A 14,853-nucleotide genomic window follows, 5' to 3' on the forward strand; every position below is an offset into this window, starting at 1 on the left:
GGCACAACAGCAGCACCTGCACCGCAGGGCCGCCCCGAGCGCGGGGAAACAAACGCTTACATCAACATAAAAATCTTTTTCCCTGCAGCSTCGCACAAGAAGGGAACTTCCCAAAGCAGGGAGCCGGCCCCACGCTTAGCCCTGTGGCGACCCAACACTGTAATTTATTGCTTAATCCCCCTCACGCGCAAACGGAGCAGGCCCCGGTGCCGCGGCGGGAAGCGCGCGTCGCCTCGGGCRTTACGGAGCCGCGCTGCGGGCCGGAACAGCCTTCCTGACGGAAAAGCCTCGGTATCGATCCCCAGGAAATAACGACGACGACAAAAGTAAAGCCCGGGGCCCGCACAGCGGCGGGCGGCTGCTGCCCCGCGCTCGGGCGCCAAGCGCCGCCGCCCGTTGCGATTCGAACGCGGCGGGAGGCGCCGCCATGGAGCCGCGGCTGCTCGCGCCGGAGCCGCGCCTCAGCGGCGCCGGTGGGGCCCGGGGGAAGGAGGGCTCCTCACCGGGGCTCCCCGCGGGTCTGCAAACTTGCAATGCGACCCAAAAGCGGTGCCGAGCCTCAGGCGTCGCGGGCAGGGCGAGGCGCCCTCGGAGCGGCGGCCGCCTCCGGGCACCCCCCGCACATTACTAACGGCCCTAGCGGACTCGTGGCAGGCGGCGCCTTGCGGCCTCRCTGGTTTTTGAGGGCCAGCACCCTCATGGCCACCTTTCCCTCCCTCCCCTCCCAGGTGTAAGCGTCGTGCAGCCGCGGCCCAGCTGCAGCAAAGAGCTGGAGCTGAAAACCACCCTGCGGGAGCTGCTCATCTACATCGTTTTCCTGACAGATCTCTGCATCCGTAAGTCTACAGCTGAACCAGGCGACTTCAAACAGCAAGCGGTTAATCTGCAGTCTGGCAGTGAACGAGCTATACGTCTTCCAGTATATAACGGTGCTTGGAGGTGGGGGGGATAGAGTTATTTAATCCTTAATTCCCCTTGTCACCAGCCAGAAGYGTCATTTATAAGTCAAAATTGCTCTGCCTGCGTTTTTCTGGTAGCACGACTGTTAATGATGGCTGAAGAAGGCGCGACACGTTTGGGAGCTGTTGTCATCCCCTCATTTCGGCTCACAAGCATCCCCCTTTTTTCCTTCCAGTGACGTTTGGAATGGTAAGCACAGACATGTACTACTTGAACAAAGTGATGTCGCATCTCTTCCTGGAAACCTCATCCCCCGAGGCAGGTGGGATTACTTTCAGGAGTATTGGCAGCATAGTTGATTTCTGGAAGGTAAGGCTTTAATTGCAAATGTTTTTGTAGGGAGAAAGCAAGGGAGCAAGATCCTGGCRTTAGTTCAAAGCAGCACTTTCTCTTGGTTCTCCTAAAATCTGCATGCTAAATGTTGCACCCCCACAGCTGAAAAAAGTTGAATAACTTCTTAAAGTATATTTGTGTAAAAAAAATATATATCTGGGGACAAATAGTAATATTGAAACTTCTAATGGAGAGCTTGAATAAACCAAGAATTATGTGCTGATTAACTGCTGCATGATACTCTATTAGGCTTTAACAAAACAGAAAAATTTGGGGTTTACAGTTCTTTTCATTTTCAATTTAAAAAAAACACACAATTTTTATACACTGTTGGTGTGGTTTCCCCTGGGCCAGCCAGGAGAACCTGCCATCTTGGTTCACCTGGTATACTATTAGCCTTCCAACCACATTTCAGTGATGGTTGCAAAATATGTATCTCTAGGTGAGTTCCTAGAGATTCCCCAGAATTACTGGTATTGCCTAGCTGACRTTGGAAAGCAAAGTTTCTCCTCCTACTTTCTCTTAAAAATGGAAATCTCTGGTCATAAGAGTTCATTTGGAGGAACTGTTTCCCTTTTATCATGTCTGTTCTGTGGAGTATTGGTAACTCATAAAATAGCAAGCCCTTGCAATATGATATAAATGCTGATGTATTAGAAGCAGTTGTAATACACGATCAGATGGTGTCAAACCACAGAAGTATGCTGTTTTAAATAATATTATCCCCAAGTGTAGTGCTCTTTATCTGTAGCTAAAGAACACCCAGGAAGGAGGAATTTTTTCCCCCTCCTTCAGAAATAAATATTTCTTCATTTAGATTCAGATGACTGAAAACACATTCAGAAGTACATATCTCAAAACAAGTCTTCAGAGAGTATGATAAATAAACAGATTGTGTCAGAACAACAAACATTTATGTGTTCAACCATATTTGTTTAAAAATCAACAGAGACRTATATTTTCAATGAAAATCCAGATATGTGCTACCATCTTGAGCTGAACAATCCTATTCCAAATCTCTGATAGAATTGCACAGGGAACAGAACTGACTCATAGAAAAAAAGATGCAAATGTACCTTTTAAATAAGACGGTATCAGTGGTCATTCCTTGTGTCCTAGGTGAAGACTCTCTAGCCATAGGTAACCTGAGAATCCTGTAGAGATTTGTATGTGAAAGAACTGGGCAATAGTGGTATTTTCATCTTCTTTGGAGTCTTTAACCTTGCTGGTATATACAGTTTGCAGAAGGACCCCTCTTGGATGGACTCTACTGGGACAAATGGTATAACAACATGACATTAACCATCCAGAAAAACAGCAGCCATATTTACTATGAGAATTTACTGTTAGGAGTAGCCCAGATTCGCCAGCTAAAAGTACGCAACGGCACCTGTTCCATCTACCCATATTTCCAGACTCTTTTAAAAGAGTGTTATGGTAAATATCGCTATCGAGCTGAAGACAAGTCAGCTTTTGGTCTAAAGAACGGGTCTGAGTAAGTATTCTGCTTCAGATTTTCTAGTGGCTTCTTTTGGATGTATACATGTAAGASATTTTTCAAAATTACAATACTTTCAATTGGAACCAAGCATCAAACGCAGAAATGTTTTTGAAAACTCCACTGATACAACATAAATAATTCCTTAATGCCACTATTCTTGAGTTCATAAGACTRCATATGCTATGAGCTGAGTTTTTCACTTGTTTACATTGAGACAATCCATGGATTTGGTTTTGCGCCAACATTATAGACAGGAATTTGACATGGAAAATTTATAGAGAAGGGGCAGGAAGAACTGAAACAGTGAGCCCAGTTCAGCAAAAGCACATATTAATAGATCTCTCTCCACTAACATCTCTGGAGAAATGCTCAATTATACGAGACTTGAATTTAAGTCACATATTTATGAATTGGTATCATGCTGAAGTGCCCTGGAAACAGCCAAACRGGCATTTAGCATTGATTTAGCCCAGTGAAAGAGCATGTGGACATGCCATATTAACAATGAACTGTGCAAACCAGAGATGTTGCATAAAACCTATAAAGGTAATATATAAGGTAAAACCTATAAGGTAATAAATCACCTAGCCCACTTTGGGCAAAATCAAGATTCTTAAGGAACTGCTGTTTTGTGAATGTACTGAATAGATAATTAAAATAAATAGGAATATTTTAAGGCCATATGTCTCGTGCATACTTGATGTAGAGGAAAGAATTATTTAAAGAAGTGTCTCTAAAAGTTGGTTGTGAATGSAATAGAACACAAGAACTAACAAGAAATTCTATAGAAATTAAYTTAATTCAGTCGCATTTCCTTAAGATGAGTCGCTTTGTTTCCCATTTCTGATAGATGGAAATACGCCTCCATCTCCTCTTTATCTCCCTGGTACTGGGGGTATGCAGGTTTGTACAGCAACGGAGGATTTATATTCACCTTACCCAAGTCAAAGCAGGAGAGCGTGGAGAAGCTGGTGTTTCTTCGGCAGAACAGCTGGCTCACTAGAGGCACCAGGGTTGTGTTTATCGACTTCTCTCTGTATAAYGCTAACATAAACCTTTTTTGTATAATCAGGTGAGTTCTTACTTTTATTACATGTGAAATCCGATTTACTGAGGCATGGTGCTTCCGTAAGGACACAATGAAAGACTATTCACCTCTGGCATACACAGTTAGGCAGCAGTTGGCAAGACGGTAGTTCTTTAAAAAATACAGAAATCCAGGTAGTGCRGGGAGCTGGTGCAGATCCTTCATCTCCAGTCTTTTAAATAGGTGGTCTCTGGTCTGTACAGGTTGTTGTTGTCTGTTGGAATCAATTTCATAGCCCTTTGCAAGCCAAAGATTGGGTTATTGGTCCTGTTGTCAGCTAACATAGGGAAAAGACAGAGTCGCAAACTCAGGATACAGCAGAGAATAGCTGTTCTCCTGAAACAGTTTATTCAAAGACTTTTAACTAAACAATATCACTTAGGTGTCTTCAGAGCTTCTTATTTTTGTCTGTTTCCCTACCACGTAGTTCTGGCTTCATGGGGGACTGTGCTTTATCTTTATAAAAAGATCTTAGAGGTCCAGGAGTTACCAAGTTGCCCATTTTGCATAAGTGTTTGGCCTAACTACAGCCCAATTATGTATTACTAACATAGTAATAATTAATATTAGAATATTCGAGTAATAGTAACTAACAGCAGTCCCCAATTTTTTCCAGGTTGGTGGTAGAGTTCCCTGCCACTGGGGGTGTTCTCACGTCCTCACATATCTACTCCGTGAAGCTCCTCAGATACGTCACGTACTATGATTACTTCCTGGCCTCTTGTGAAATCACCTTTTGCCTCTTTGTCATCACATTCATAATCCAGGAAGCTATAAAAATAACAAAACTGAAAACAGAATATTTCAGAAGTGTCTGGAACTGGTTGAATATACTGCTGGTGGTGGTGAGCTGCCTGTCAACTCTTACCTCTATGCTTGCCCATTTAGAGTGCTACAGGATAGCCAGTCCATGAGCCAAAACAGCCCAAATCTTTTCCTGGTTAGAGTCAGTCACCTGCTGTAATACACTAAAGAGGCCATGTGGCCCACTGGAGTTCACAACACCTGAACACTTTTCCTGCCTTGCTGTCAACTTGATGTGGGGCTTCATGTCCTATCCATCCTTTGTCCATCTTTTAAGCTTTAGTTGTAATCTTTGCAGAGCTGGGAGGCACAAGCCCAGAACAGGGTTATCATAGTAAAATTAGAATGTATGTAGTAGATTACATATTACAAATCCAACATTAGTGTAGTACAATTACAAATAATTTGGCCAATAAAGTATCCTATAAAAAGTTTATGACTAAGTACCTAGTAAGCTCAGGTTCTTTAAATCTAATCAAGAGCTTATTGAAATCAATAAAGTCTTTCCTGTGCAGAATGACAAATCTGAAGAGAGGGAGGTAACTAAACTTTAGTTTCACTGGCTTCTGCTTTCCTTCAGATATCTATCCTTGCCATTGCTTTCAATATCTACCGCACTGTAGAAGTGTCCCTGTTAATGGAAGAGCTGCTGTCTAATTCATTTGTGTATCCAGACTTTTACTTTCTTGCATCCTGGCAAGTCCACTACAACAACATGATTGCTGTCAATGTCTTCTTTGCTTGGATAAAGGTATAGGCTCTTACTGCCTTTTACTGTACTTGAGAATCATAGTGTTTTTAAGCATATTATAAATATTTGCTCTTACCTTTTTAAGGGTGAACTGCAAAGGCTGGCCTAAAAGAGGGAATTTTGTTTATAAGATTCCAGAAGAGTTTAAAATTATCTCATTGTTTAGGGAATTCTCATAAACATGGGTCACAAATTCCAAGCCTATCTAAAAAAAATTCTGTGTGTGGACAGCTGTCTCCTTTGGAACAGCTGGGAAATAACTGTGCCCAAACAGCCTCCTCAGACTCAGTCTTTTCCTAGACCCACTATTACCCCAGTCACAGCTTGACCTATACAGATGACATAGCTGTAATAGCTCACATAGCTAAGAGCTATGAAAACACTAGGTAGTTTTTAACTGCAGAGGAAGCCAAAATGTGTCTGAATTTGATTCAGAAATGGCTTTGTGCCAGGACCCCTTTAATTTCATTCTTCCTTGCAAATGGATTTGCAGGTCTCAGGACAGAGCAACCAGCTTCTCTAAGATAAAAGGCTACTTTTATTCCTAACCAGGTGCTCTGGGGCCAAACCAGTCCTGCATGTTTGCATGCCACTACTTCTAATCTACCAAACCTTGCAGACCCTGACTGAGGTCTGCATCCCTTCCCCTGCACACAACATACAAATAGAGTCTCCAGTTTGGTTTGGCTTCAGTACTCCCAAGGACTGGATGAAACCGCATTCTCTGCTGAGGCCCGGGCTGCTTATGGGCCATCTCTCCTAAGTGTTTGTAAAGCACCCAGCACACAGCAGCTGGGAAACAGAATGGTCATATCTACCAGAAGAGATCACTCTTTAGATCAAACCCCACATACTTAAACATACTCCATCTCTGCTCTCCGGGTCATGTCCTTTTAAAATAAACAGGCCTTTGGCCTTCCTCCACCTCCCAAGCCAAGGCTGTAGGAAGAAGCAGTTTGGGAGCGCTGGCTGTTGACCAGTTCTGTTACAGTCTTATTTGTTGTGTCCCTTCTTTGCCCTAGCTTCATGTTCCCCCGCATCATCCCCCCACAAACTGGTTACTATTAATGTAGTAGCACAACTGTGTTCCTAATTAACAACTGTCATTGAACAAGGACAGTGTGATTTTGTTCGGGTCTTGTTTTAGAGTCAAATTAAAAGAGACAGCTTCCTACCAACTCAGCCCCACAGGGAATCCTCAGATGCAGGAAGGTGGTATGTCTTGTACATCTCCTTGACTGGAGATCCACATCTGCCAGAGCAGATTACATATCCCAGCACCAGGAGGGACCTGTTCACACACAATTAGCTTCAGCATATTTGCCCTGCAGAACTCTCCTCTTCCCCAGAAACACACCCAGGCCTAGTGCTCCATCCAGATTCATACCTGTAACATATCTGGCACACAACTTGTTTCCAGATAAGATTTAACCTGCAAATTATGATTACAGATGACATTCCAGAAATTCTGTTAAGATGATGCAGTATATTTTGATCTCCTAATAACAATTTTTTCTATTCTCTTGCAGATATTTAAATACATAAGCTTTAACAAAACCATGACTCAGCTGTCCTCCACTTTATCCCGCTGTGCCAAGGACATCATTGGATTTGCCATCATGTTCTTTATCATTTTTTTTGCATATGCACAGCTGGGCTACCTGGTCTTTGGGTCACAAGTTGATGAGTTTTCCACTTTTCAAAACTGCATGTATGCAACTTTCTAAACGTTTTGATACAAAGACCCCAGTTGCTGAAGGTCCAAACAGTCTCACCTAAGCAGAACTCAGAGTACAAGCCTCCAACTCCTTAAGCCCAATTTACAGAGCAAAACCAACATTGTTTGCCCTAGGAGCTGTTTACCAAAGCCATCATATGCACAGAASACACAACATATACAGTAAACAGCTCAGAGAGGCAAAGCTCAGGTGCAGTTCACCCAAGGGACATCACCATCCCCCCAGACTCTCAACACAACTTTGCAGGACAGAGCATGTAGCCAGACCTCTGGAAGTGAGGTATTCTGCTTTGCCTCTTTGAAAGCAAGAGCTTGAAACTACCCAGCAGACCTGCTGCTGGGTGTGTGATACAGCTATGAGCATGCAAACCGCGGTGGAAACTGCTTGAGACACCCAAGTGGCTCAGAGCACAGACTGGCCATCTTTGCATGCAGGAATTATAGCTCTTTTAAAGAAACATTCAGCTGCACAGCTGAGATTGCTTGCAGATGGGGTTTGAGCAATCTTGCTTTCTCCCCTAAAATTTTTCAGCCACTCACTGTAGCAACAGCATCAGATCAGTTCCAGCTGGCACTTGGAACAGGGCTTGTTGCACCTTGCAACAACTCCTACCTGTCATTACCCTTGTGCACCCTGTTCTAGTACATGGCTTAATCAGAAAAGCACTCTGCATTTAGCATAATCTTGGCACTGCTTTTCTCCCTGCACCTTCTCTCTGGGTCATGCTCTGTGTGGCAGGTGCAAACTTCGGAATGGAGTGAGGGAGCATTTGTCCTGGGCTTTCCCAACACCATTTTCAATGTTTTTAGCCATTACATCAAACTGCAGCTCTGTCCATTCCCCTGGATAAGTCTAGCGCTCAATACAGTATGTCAAAAATTTAGAGAGATTTCTTAAATTTACCAGATTGACAGCAGCTTTTTTAATGTAAAAATGCACTCTTAGAACATAAAATTATCTCTCATTTTGGATCCATTTGGATATGACATAGTTCTAAGAGGCTCTAATACAAAGGAATAAAGAAATGCCTATTTGTCTTACATAGGAATAAAATCCCCAACGCAGGAACCTAAGCCATTACCTTCTGCACTAACAGATGATGTGGGATCCTGGATCTAGAACAAAAGGGAAATAATTAAAAAAAAATACCGAGGGGTTTATCTCAATGAAAGTATCTTCTGTTCTCCTATAAAACATTTTAAAAGTCCTGTGTACTTTCAAATTCTCATATATATTCTGAATGCCCAATTTACYATGCTACAGTGGTTTATCTGTTGATTTCAGTGACTAAGGTAATGGTGAATCAGTCTTTCAGTTGTATTCAATCTGTTTCTTTGTTTTGTAATGCTTAAAATACCGCTCTATAAGAAAAGCGAAACAGTCACATCATTCTCATCTTTTTACTCCCAGCTTTACGCAGTTTCGTATTGTACTGGGAGATTTTAATTTTGCAACTATAGAAGAAGCAAACAGCATCCTTGGGCCTATTTACTTCATCACATTTGTGTTCTTTGTGTTCTTCGTGTTGCTGGTAGGTGTCCTCCTAACAAGCACTTAAACTTTTTCATAAGCAGCAGAGACATACTGCTGTCTCCTGTTGTATAGTGCCCTGAGGAAGCATTTCCCTCATAAGAAGAAAGTTGTGCCTGTAATACTGGCTTGCCCAGCAGCCCCTCACTACACCCGGGGAGACAGAGACAGCTTGAGCTCTTTAGCACCAGAAGTTATACAGCAGCATTGGAGAGGTGCTGTATCTGAGGTAGTCTGACCCACTGGCGCACCAGCACCGGGTTAATCCGGTTCCCAGGTCTCCCTTTCTCCAAACAGCCACCAAAGTGTCTCTTGCACCATGGAACAACCTTGTTGCACCTTGCACTCTCATGCAGCACCCATTTCTCCAGATTCTCATTTCTAAAAACTTAACCAGGAGCTCTTAGAAACTGCACAACTTCAGCCTCGTCAGGTAGGGAGGTTAAAATGAGACTTGAGTGGGACTCTAAGTGCACTTATGTACAACTGTTTGGGTTGGTGTTTTCATTAGTTCAGATTGAAACACCACCTGGGAAAGGCGCATGTATATGATGCGAGGGCTGTCACCTCCAAGAGAACGGACCTTTCCGTTTGTTCTGCAGACATGAAATAACCAAGCTGTTCCTCTCCAGAAATAGTCTCTAAAACTGCAAAATTAACACAGAATTTAACCACATCTGGAAACATCTGCACTCAGCAAAGCTCTTCAGTTCTATTAGTCACATGCCCTAGCATCGAACAGCCCCAAGTATAATCATAGATCCAGCATAATACAAATACAATTTGCAGAGAAAATAACTAAGTGCATCCTTCCTATGCAGAACATGTTTTTGGCTATTATAAATGACACCTATTCAGAAGTCAAAGCAGATTTTGCAGCGATACCAAGTGAAGATTTTGCAATCAGTGACCTCATTAGACGGGTAAGTACACGCTTCTGTAACTACCTCCTTTAATTCAAGATAGGAGGAATTCTGTTGCTGTATCACTAGTGAAGAAACTTAAATTGGCATTTAGGAATGCCCAGTGTTTGTTTGGTTTTTTTTTTTTCTTTTAATAATTTTACGACAAATGTAGACATCCCTCTATAAAGCCTGTAGGAACTTACAATGGGTATTAACTTTTTAAGTAGCATAGGAATTCAGGATGCAAGGAGCCTGCCTTTATCTCACCCTTTCAAAAGCCATCTGTAAGCCCAGCCTGGTTTGTGATATATCCTCTCATCAACTTTTCTTTAGAGTTTGCCACTGCTGCCCCTCCAAATTGAGAAAGTAAGGGTCACTGCACACAAGTTCAGGGTTATTGACAGAATAACTGAAACAAAGGGCCCCGCACCAAAAGGGAGCCTTTGGCTCCATTTTGGGGGTATAATCCAGGGTTACATGTACTGCTATGGAAAAGGTAACAGTCTGCTTGCACTGGTGTAGCTGTGAGAGAAGGCCAGGGAAAGGGGATCATCACACTGCTCGAGTCAGGCAGCTGATGTAGGCTTCTAAATGCAGACCAAGGGAAAAGTGCAGCTGGAGAGGAAAGAAGAGGGTGATAGAGAGAGAGAGTAGCTACACAAATTTTAGGATTTTATTGCCATTATAGCTTAATTTTTATTCTTTCATCCAGCTTTTTCAGCCTTGCCTCTTCAGTTAAAGGCTTGGAAATTTCCAAATAGGCTTCTAAGAAAATCTGGGAAGACTAAACAAGCAGAACTGTCTAACCTTAAAATCCCACCAAGTTCAGGGCATTTTATGTGCCAGAAAGGCACACAATGGGAGAACAAACCTTTCAGTAACTTTTCAGTTCTGCTTGAAATTACAACTTCCTCCTTTCCCACCAAACATTTGCGCCAAGGAGAGTGCACGTAGCTCTGTTGCTGGGACAAGTCAGCCCCTCCACCTAGAGGTCAGACTTTCGCTGGGGAATATGGCATCACTAGTGAGATAAATATGGGACTTGAGACACCTGTATGTTCAGACAGTGTTTTTGCAGGTCTGCCTACATTGCTGACTGCAGAGGAAGGCTGGCAGCTTTATCTGCTTGAAATTTTTACTGCAGGTTTACATGCATCACATAGACACAAGTTACATTGCTTCTGCACAGCACAGCTTTTGCGAGGGAAGGGGGTTGGGAGTCCCTGGCCAGCAACAGTACGGCTTACATTCCCCTCCTCAAGCTCAGCCCCTCACTAATCCTAAACTACTGCAAGACTAAGTGCCAGAAAAGTCAAAATCCATACTGGATTTGCTCAGATACTACCTTCAAGAATTTCATGACAAATCTGAGAGCAGAGTAACTTCACTGAGCTGAATAAATGGGAGCCAAGAAGGCAGCAAGACTGGTAGGAATTGTACTCGATTGCCACAGCGTCATGCTGACAGTCTGCTCCTCACCTTCAAGTCACTGTTTGTGCAGAAGTGTCTCTGGCTAAACACACTGCTCACTTAACATGCTCTGCTTTCCTTGTCTATGTTCAATAAGGCCCTCGTCAAGCTTAAGTTGAAGAAATCAGAGACTGACATAAATCCAGAAGAAAAGAGCCTGGGGAGTGTGAAAAGGTAGGATCTCAGCCCGGGATTCAGAGTTTGCTGTTGCTCCCTGCACTGGGCACACACCTATTCTCACAGGATTTCTGTTTGTGTGAACAACAAGCACGGAATCAGCCACTACAAGAAAAGACATTCCTAGGCTTTCCAAAGAGAGCACTGCTGACGCAAAGGTAGGCTTTATTCTTTCCCCTTCTTAGAAATTGCTGATTATATTTCAAAAGTTGAGTACAAAAGGAGTCACAGTTGTACCTACCCTTACTTACAAAAACTATTTCTCCACAGAATACTAATTTTAACATCATAGGAATAGCATTGAAGCTAGACCTAAAAATAAACAATCACTAATTATACCCCAAAGTTCAAATGAAAGGGTGTCCAGGCTCTGCTCAGACAAGGTCATACAATATGAGAGCAGAGTTGGCAGCAGGTTGGGGTCCATGTGGCATAGCAGTGATAAAGTTGTGAGCTAGACTTTTGCCCAAATGTTAAATAGATGCATGGAAAACAAAATATGTTTTCAAGCAGCCTTTTGGGTCATAAAACCTATTTGCAGCAGGGAGAAAAAATACTTTTTTTTTCCTTTTTTTTTTAAAAAAAAAAAAAAAAAGGAAAATTCCTACCAGACCTTGGTAAACCCATAATCCGAGCTAACCCAGTGCAAATACTTCTGAAACAGCAGTTAAAAAAAAATACGCTTCAACAAAGGAGAAAAGAAGTCATAGGTAGCCATAAGCACTACTCCACACAGAATGTTTGCAATCTCTCTCAACTCTGAAGAGAAACATTTATTCTTGCATCCTTTCTTTTTGGAAGGCTCAGAAGTAAAATGTACTTTCAGATAGAGAAGAGAGCATGTTTTTTTCCCCCATGTCTTTCTGCGTGAGAGTGTAGCAGGTATCCAAGTAAGCCAGACTGGCTTTTTCGGTGCTGTTTTTTGTTTTTATTTTACTTCCTAATCCCTCTGCTGTTGAGTAGAACTACCCAAAGCTGTCACAGCTACAGAAACAGAAGGAGAATTTCCGTCAGAAGCATCCATCTATGGAGGACTTCGGCTCTGTCACGTCTCAGAGCTCTATCTCCCCTGAACAACTTCAGCAGTAAGTGTCTGAGTTTGTTCTTGCTCTCCCTCTCCCCAACCCCAGGTGACTGCAGACTGCAGCAGCCCTGACTTGGATTACCTAAAGCATTATAGAGCGGCAATTTGAGACACAGGAGATGAAAAGTCAGAAATTACAAAATCAGTAATTTTAAGAGATTATTTGAAGTGCTTTTACACTGTTTGACAGTGACTGGCCTGAGAAAGAGAAGGTGGAAGCAGAAAAGATATTTAGTAAAGCAGCTTGCAAGGACATTAGTCAAAAAAATGAGGTGGGATCAAAATTTTAAAATATTTTCACTTTTTCCAGCACATCCCCTTGTGCCTGCCCACAGAGGCAGATAAGCTGTAAAACCTTTATGTTTGAGAAGGGAGTAGTTCAGAACTAGACTTTTGGGAGCTGCCACAGTTCAAACGAGCAAACAGAAAGGCTTACAAATAGAAGTTTAAGGGAAGCCTTATCTCAAGGATTTCTTACTGTATTTTTGTGTCCTAGACTTTTCAGGTATACAGCTGAGCTGGAAAAGGAATTAGATGATGTTAACAGGAAACTCAGTAGAATTATGAAGAAAAAGTAACAGATGAAGGTCACTTCAGACAAGGTCACAAGGTAAAATGGATGAGCTCATCTGGAGAGAGAGAGATGGCCTTATTCTTCACACAATTGAAATTCGAAAGCAAGAAAAAGCAGTTCTTCTCCCCTACTTTTCTATTTCTGGATAAGGAAGCAGGAACCCCAATAAAAACATAGTGTTGTTGCTTCCCAGTATTTTCCGTGCAAGTTTCAGGTGGTTTTTCAGCTCTGAAAAAAACTCACCACTTTTGCCAGAGTGCTGGGTAGAAATCTCTACAAATGCCTGAGTGACATTTACTCTGCAGCCTCCTTTGGGGAGCACTGATACAGCTGCTCTTGAAACCAGGAGGGCAGATCATGAGCAATGGCAGCTTCCTGGGCCTGCTCTGTTCCCCTCTCTCAATTTCTGGCCCAATCTGGTTTAACACAATCCTTAATTACTAACTAGAGTCCAGAACGTGGTTCATTAGCCCAGACTTCTACATATTGAGGTTTTTTTGCTAGTGCATCTGTTGCAAGTGCTAATAGTTATTTTTAAACAATTTTTGTTCTGTTCTTTGTAAGACAGGTTATACCTCCAGGGGAAAAAAAAAAAAAAAAAGAAAATCTGATTCCTCTTCCAGGATTTTTTTTTTTTTTTTTTTTTTTTTTGCCTAAGTCTTAATAACTACAACCACTAGAGGGCAGTTCGCTTCATCTCTACACCAATATGAGTTCTGAGAACGTGCCCTTTTTATTCCTAAATCCATTTATACCCATTTCCCCAGAGACACTAGGCATTCCTGGGGTCAGGAGGGTTTTGTGTCAGGTACGCAAGTGGGGCAGCGCAGCTCGTGCTTCTTTGCTCTGCCACAACCTAAACCCAGGTTTTCATCTCTGCCAGCACAGTACCCAGTCATGCGTAAGCTGCACAGCCACAAGGCATTAGATTGTACGGTTTTAAAGAATAAGCCTCCTTTCAAAACACGGAAGGATTCACAGGAAGGATGATCATTACTTTGTGGGCCAGCTATTTTGCTAGAACAAAGACCCACACACAAGGTTTCCCTCACTGCCTCATTTATTCCTGGAAACAACAGAAGATAAACTAGGTGTTGTGTCCAGACCAGAAACAATCTGCTCATATCTAGCCATTATTTGTTCTTTGCTGCAGCTGAGACACAGGAAGAAATAAAACACGCGTCCAAATGCCATCTGAGCACACCATGAGAAAACACAGGGCCATCRCCAGCTGCAACACCCAGCCTGCACCCAGTCCACCCAGGCACCAGCCTCTGCCCCACCCAAGTTCTGCTGCTGTACATCTCAGTGTGTGACACAACTCCCAGCCTCCAAAACACTCTGAARCAGGTATAAACCCTAGAAGGACTTATAGTATTACAAAGCCTTAGTTCTGTCCTGCAGAGTACTGTCAAGGTACTACACGGGCTCCAGTCTCTCTGTCTAATCCCACTGTGCAGGAGCTGTACCAAGGAGAAGGGATTAGGCAGGCAACTGAAGACACAAGGAGAACGTGTTACCCGTGTTCAGTGATTTGGTACTTTGGCCTCCTGGCCAGACATCCTTTCACTTTTGAGAGGGACCAGTTAAAAAYAAAGCCACCTCTTCCCTTCTGTTTCAAAGGGCTCTCATTGCTATGCAGTATCGCTGGACACTTAATCCAGAAAACCTTGATCACAGGTTATCTCTTTACCTTAATTCCTAAATAGCCTGACATGCAGGAAAGCAGAGGTGTTGTCTGTAACATCTCTTAATTTTTTTCCCCCTGAACAATTATTCTGATACAAAGACATCTTGAAATTTTTATCCACAGCTATTTACCCAGGATTTTGTGGAAGAGCTTCCAAGCACTTCTCATCCTTGCTCTACTCTTCCAGACCACAGGAGACTCTCTCTATAGCCTTGCCTGGCAAGGCCCTAGCCCTGCACTCAAACCGC

The 14,853-nt window shown here is 42.9% G+C and overlaps 1 protein-coding gene across 1 annotated transcript; it reads left to right on the top strand.

Moving 5' to 3' along the window:
* Window positions 1-427: 427 nt before the first annotated feature.
* On the top strand, window positions 428-12,919 carry PKD2L2 (polycystin 2 like 2, transient receptor potential cation channel). The gene is made up of 13 exons (XM_085312678.1): window positions 428-473; window positions 729-836; window positions 1,136-1,269; window positions 2,532-2,788; window positions 3,645-3,866; window positions 4,498-4,726; window positions 5,266-5,436; window positions 6,966-7,147; window positions 8,586-8,706; window positions 9,527-9,627; window positions 11,165-11,246; window positions 12,221-12,342; window positions 12,838-12,919. Exons 1-13 carry the CDS (start codon window positions 428-430, stop codon window positions 12,917-12,919), a joined length of 1,857 nt encoding a protein of 618 aa, XP_085168804.1.
* The last annotated feature ends 1,934 nt before the right edge of the window (window positions 12,920-14,853 follow it).

This window comes from Rhea americana, unplaced genomic scaffold (assembly GCF_003343005.1).
Source record: "Rhea americana isolate MKP2758 unplaced genomic scaffold, rheAme1 scaffold_37, whole genome shotgun sequence".
NCBI classification, from domain to species: Eukaryota; Metazoa; Chordata; class Aves; order Rheiformes; family Rheidae; genus Rhea; species Rhea americana.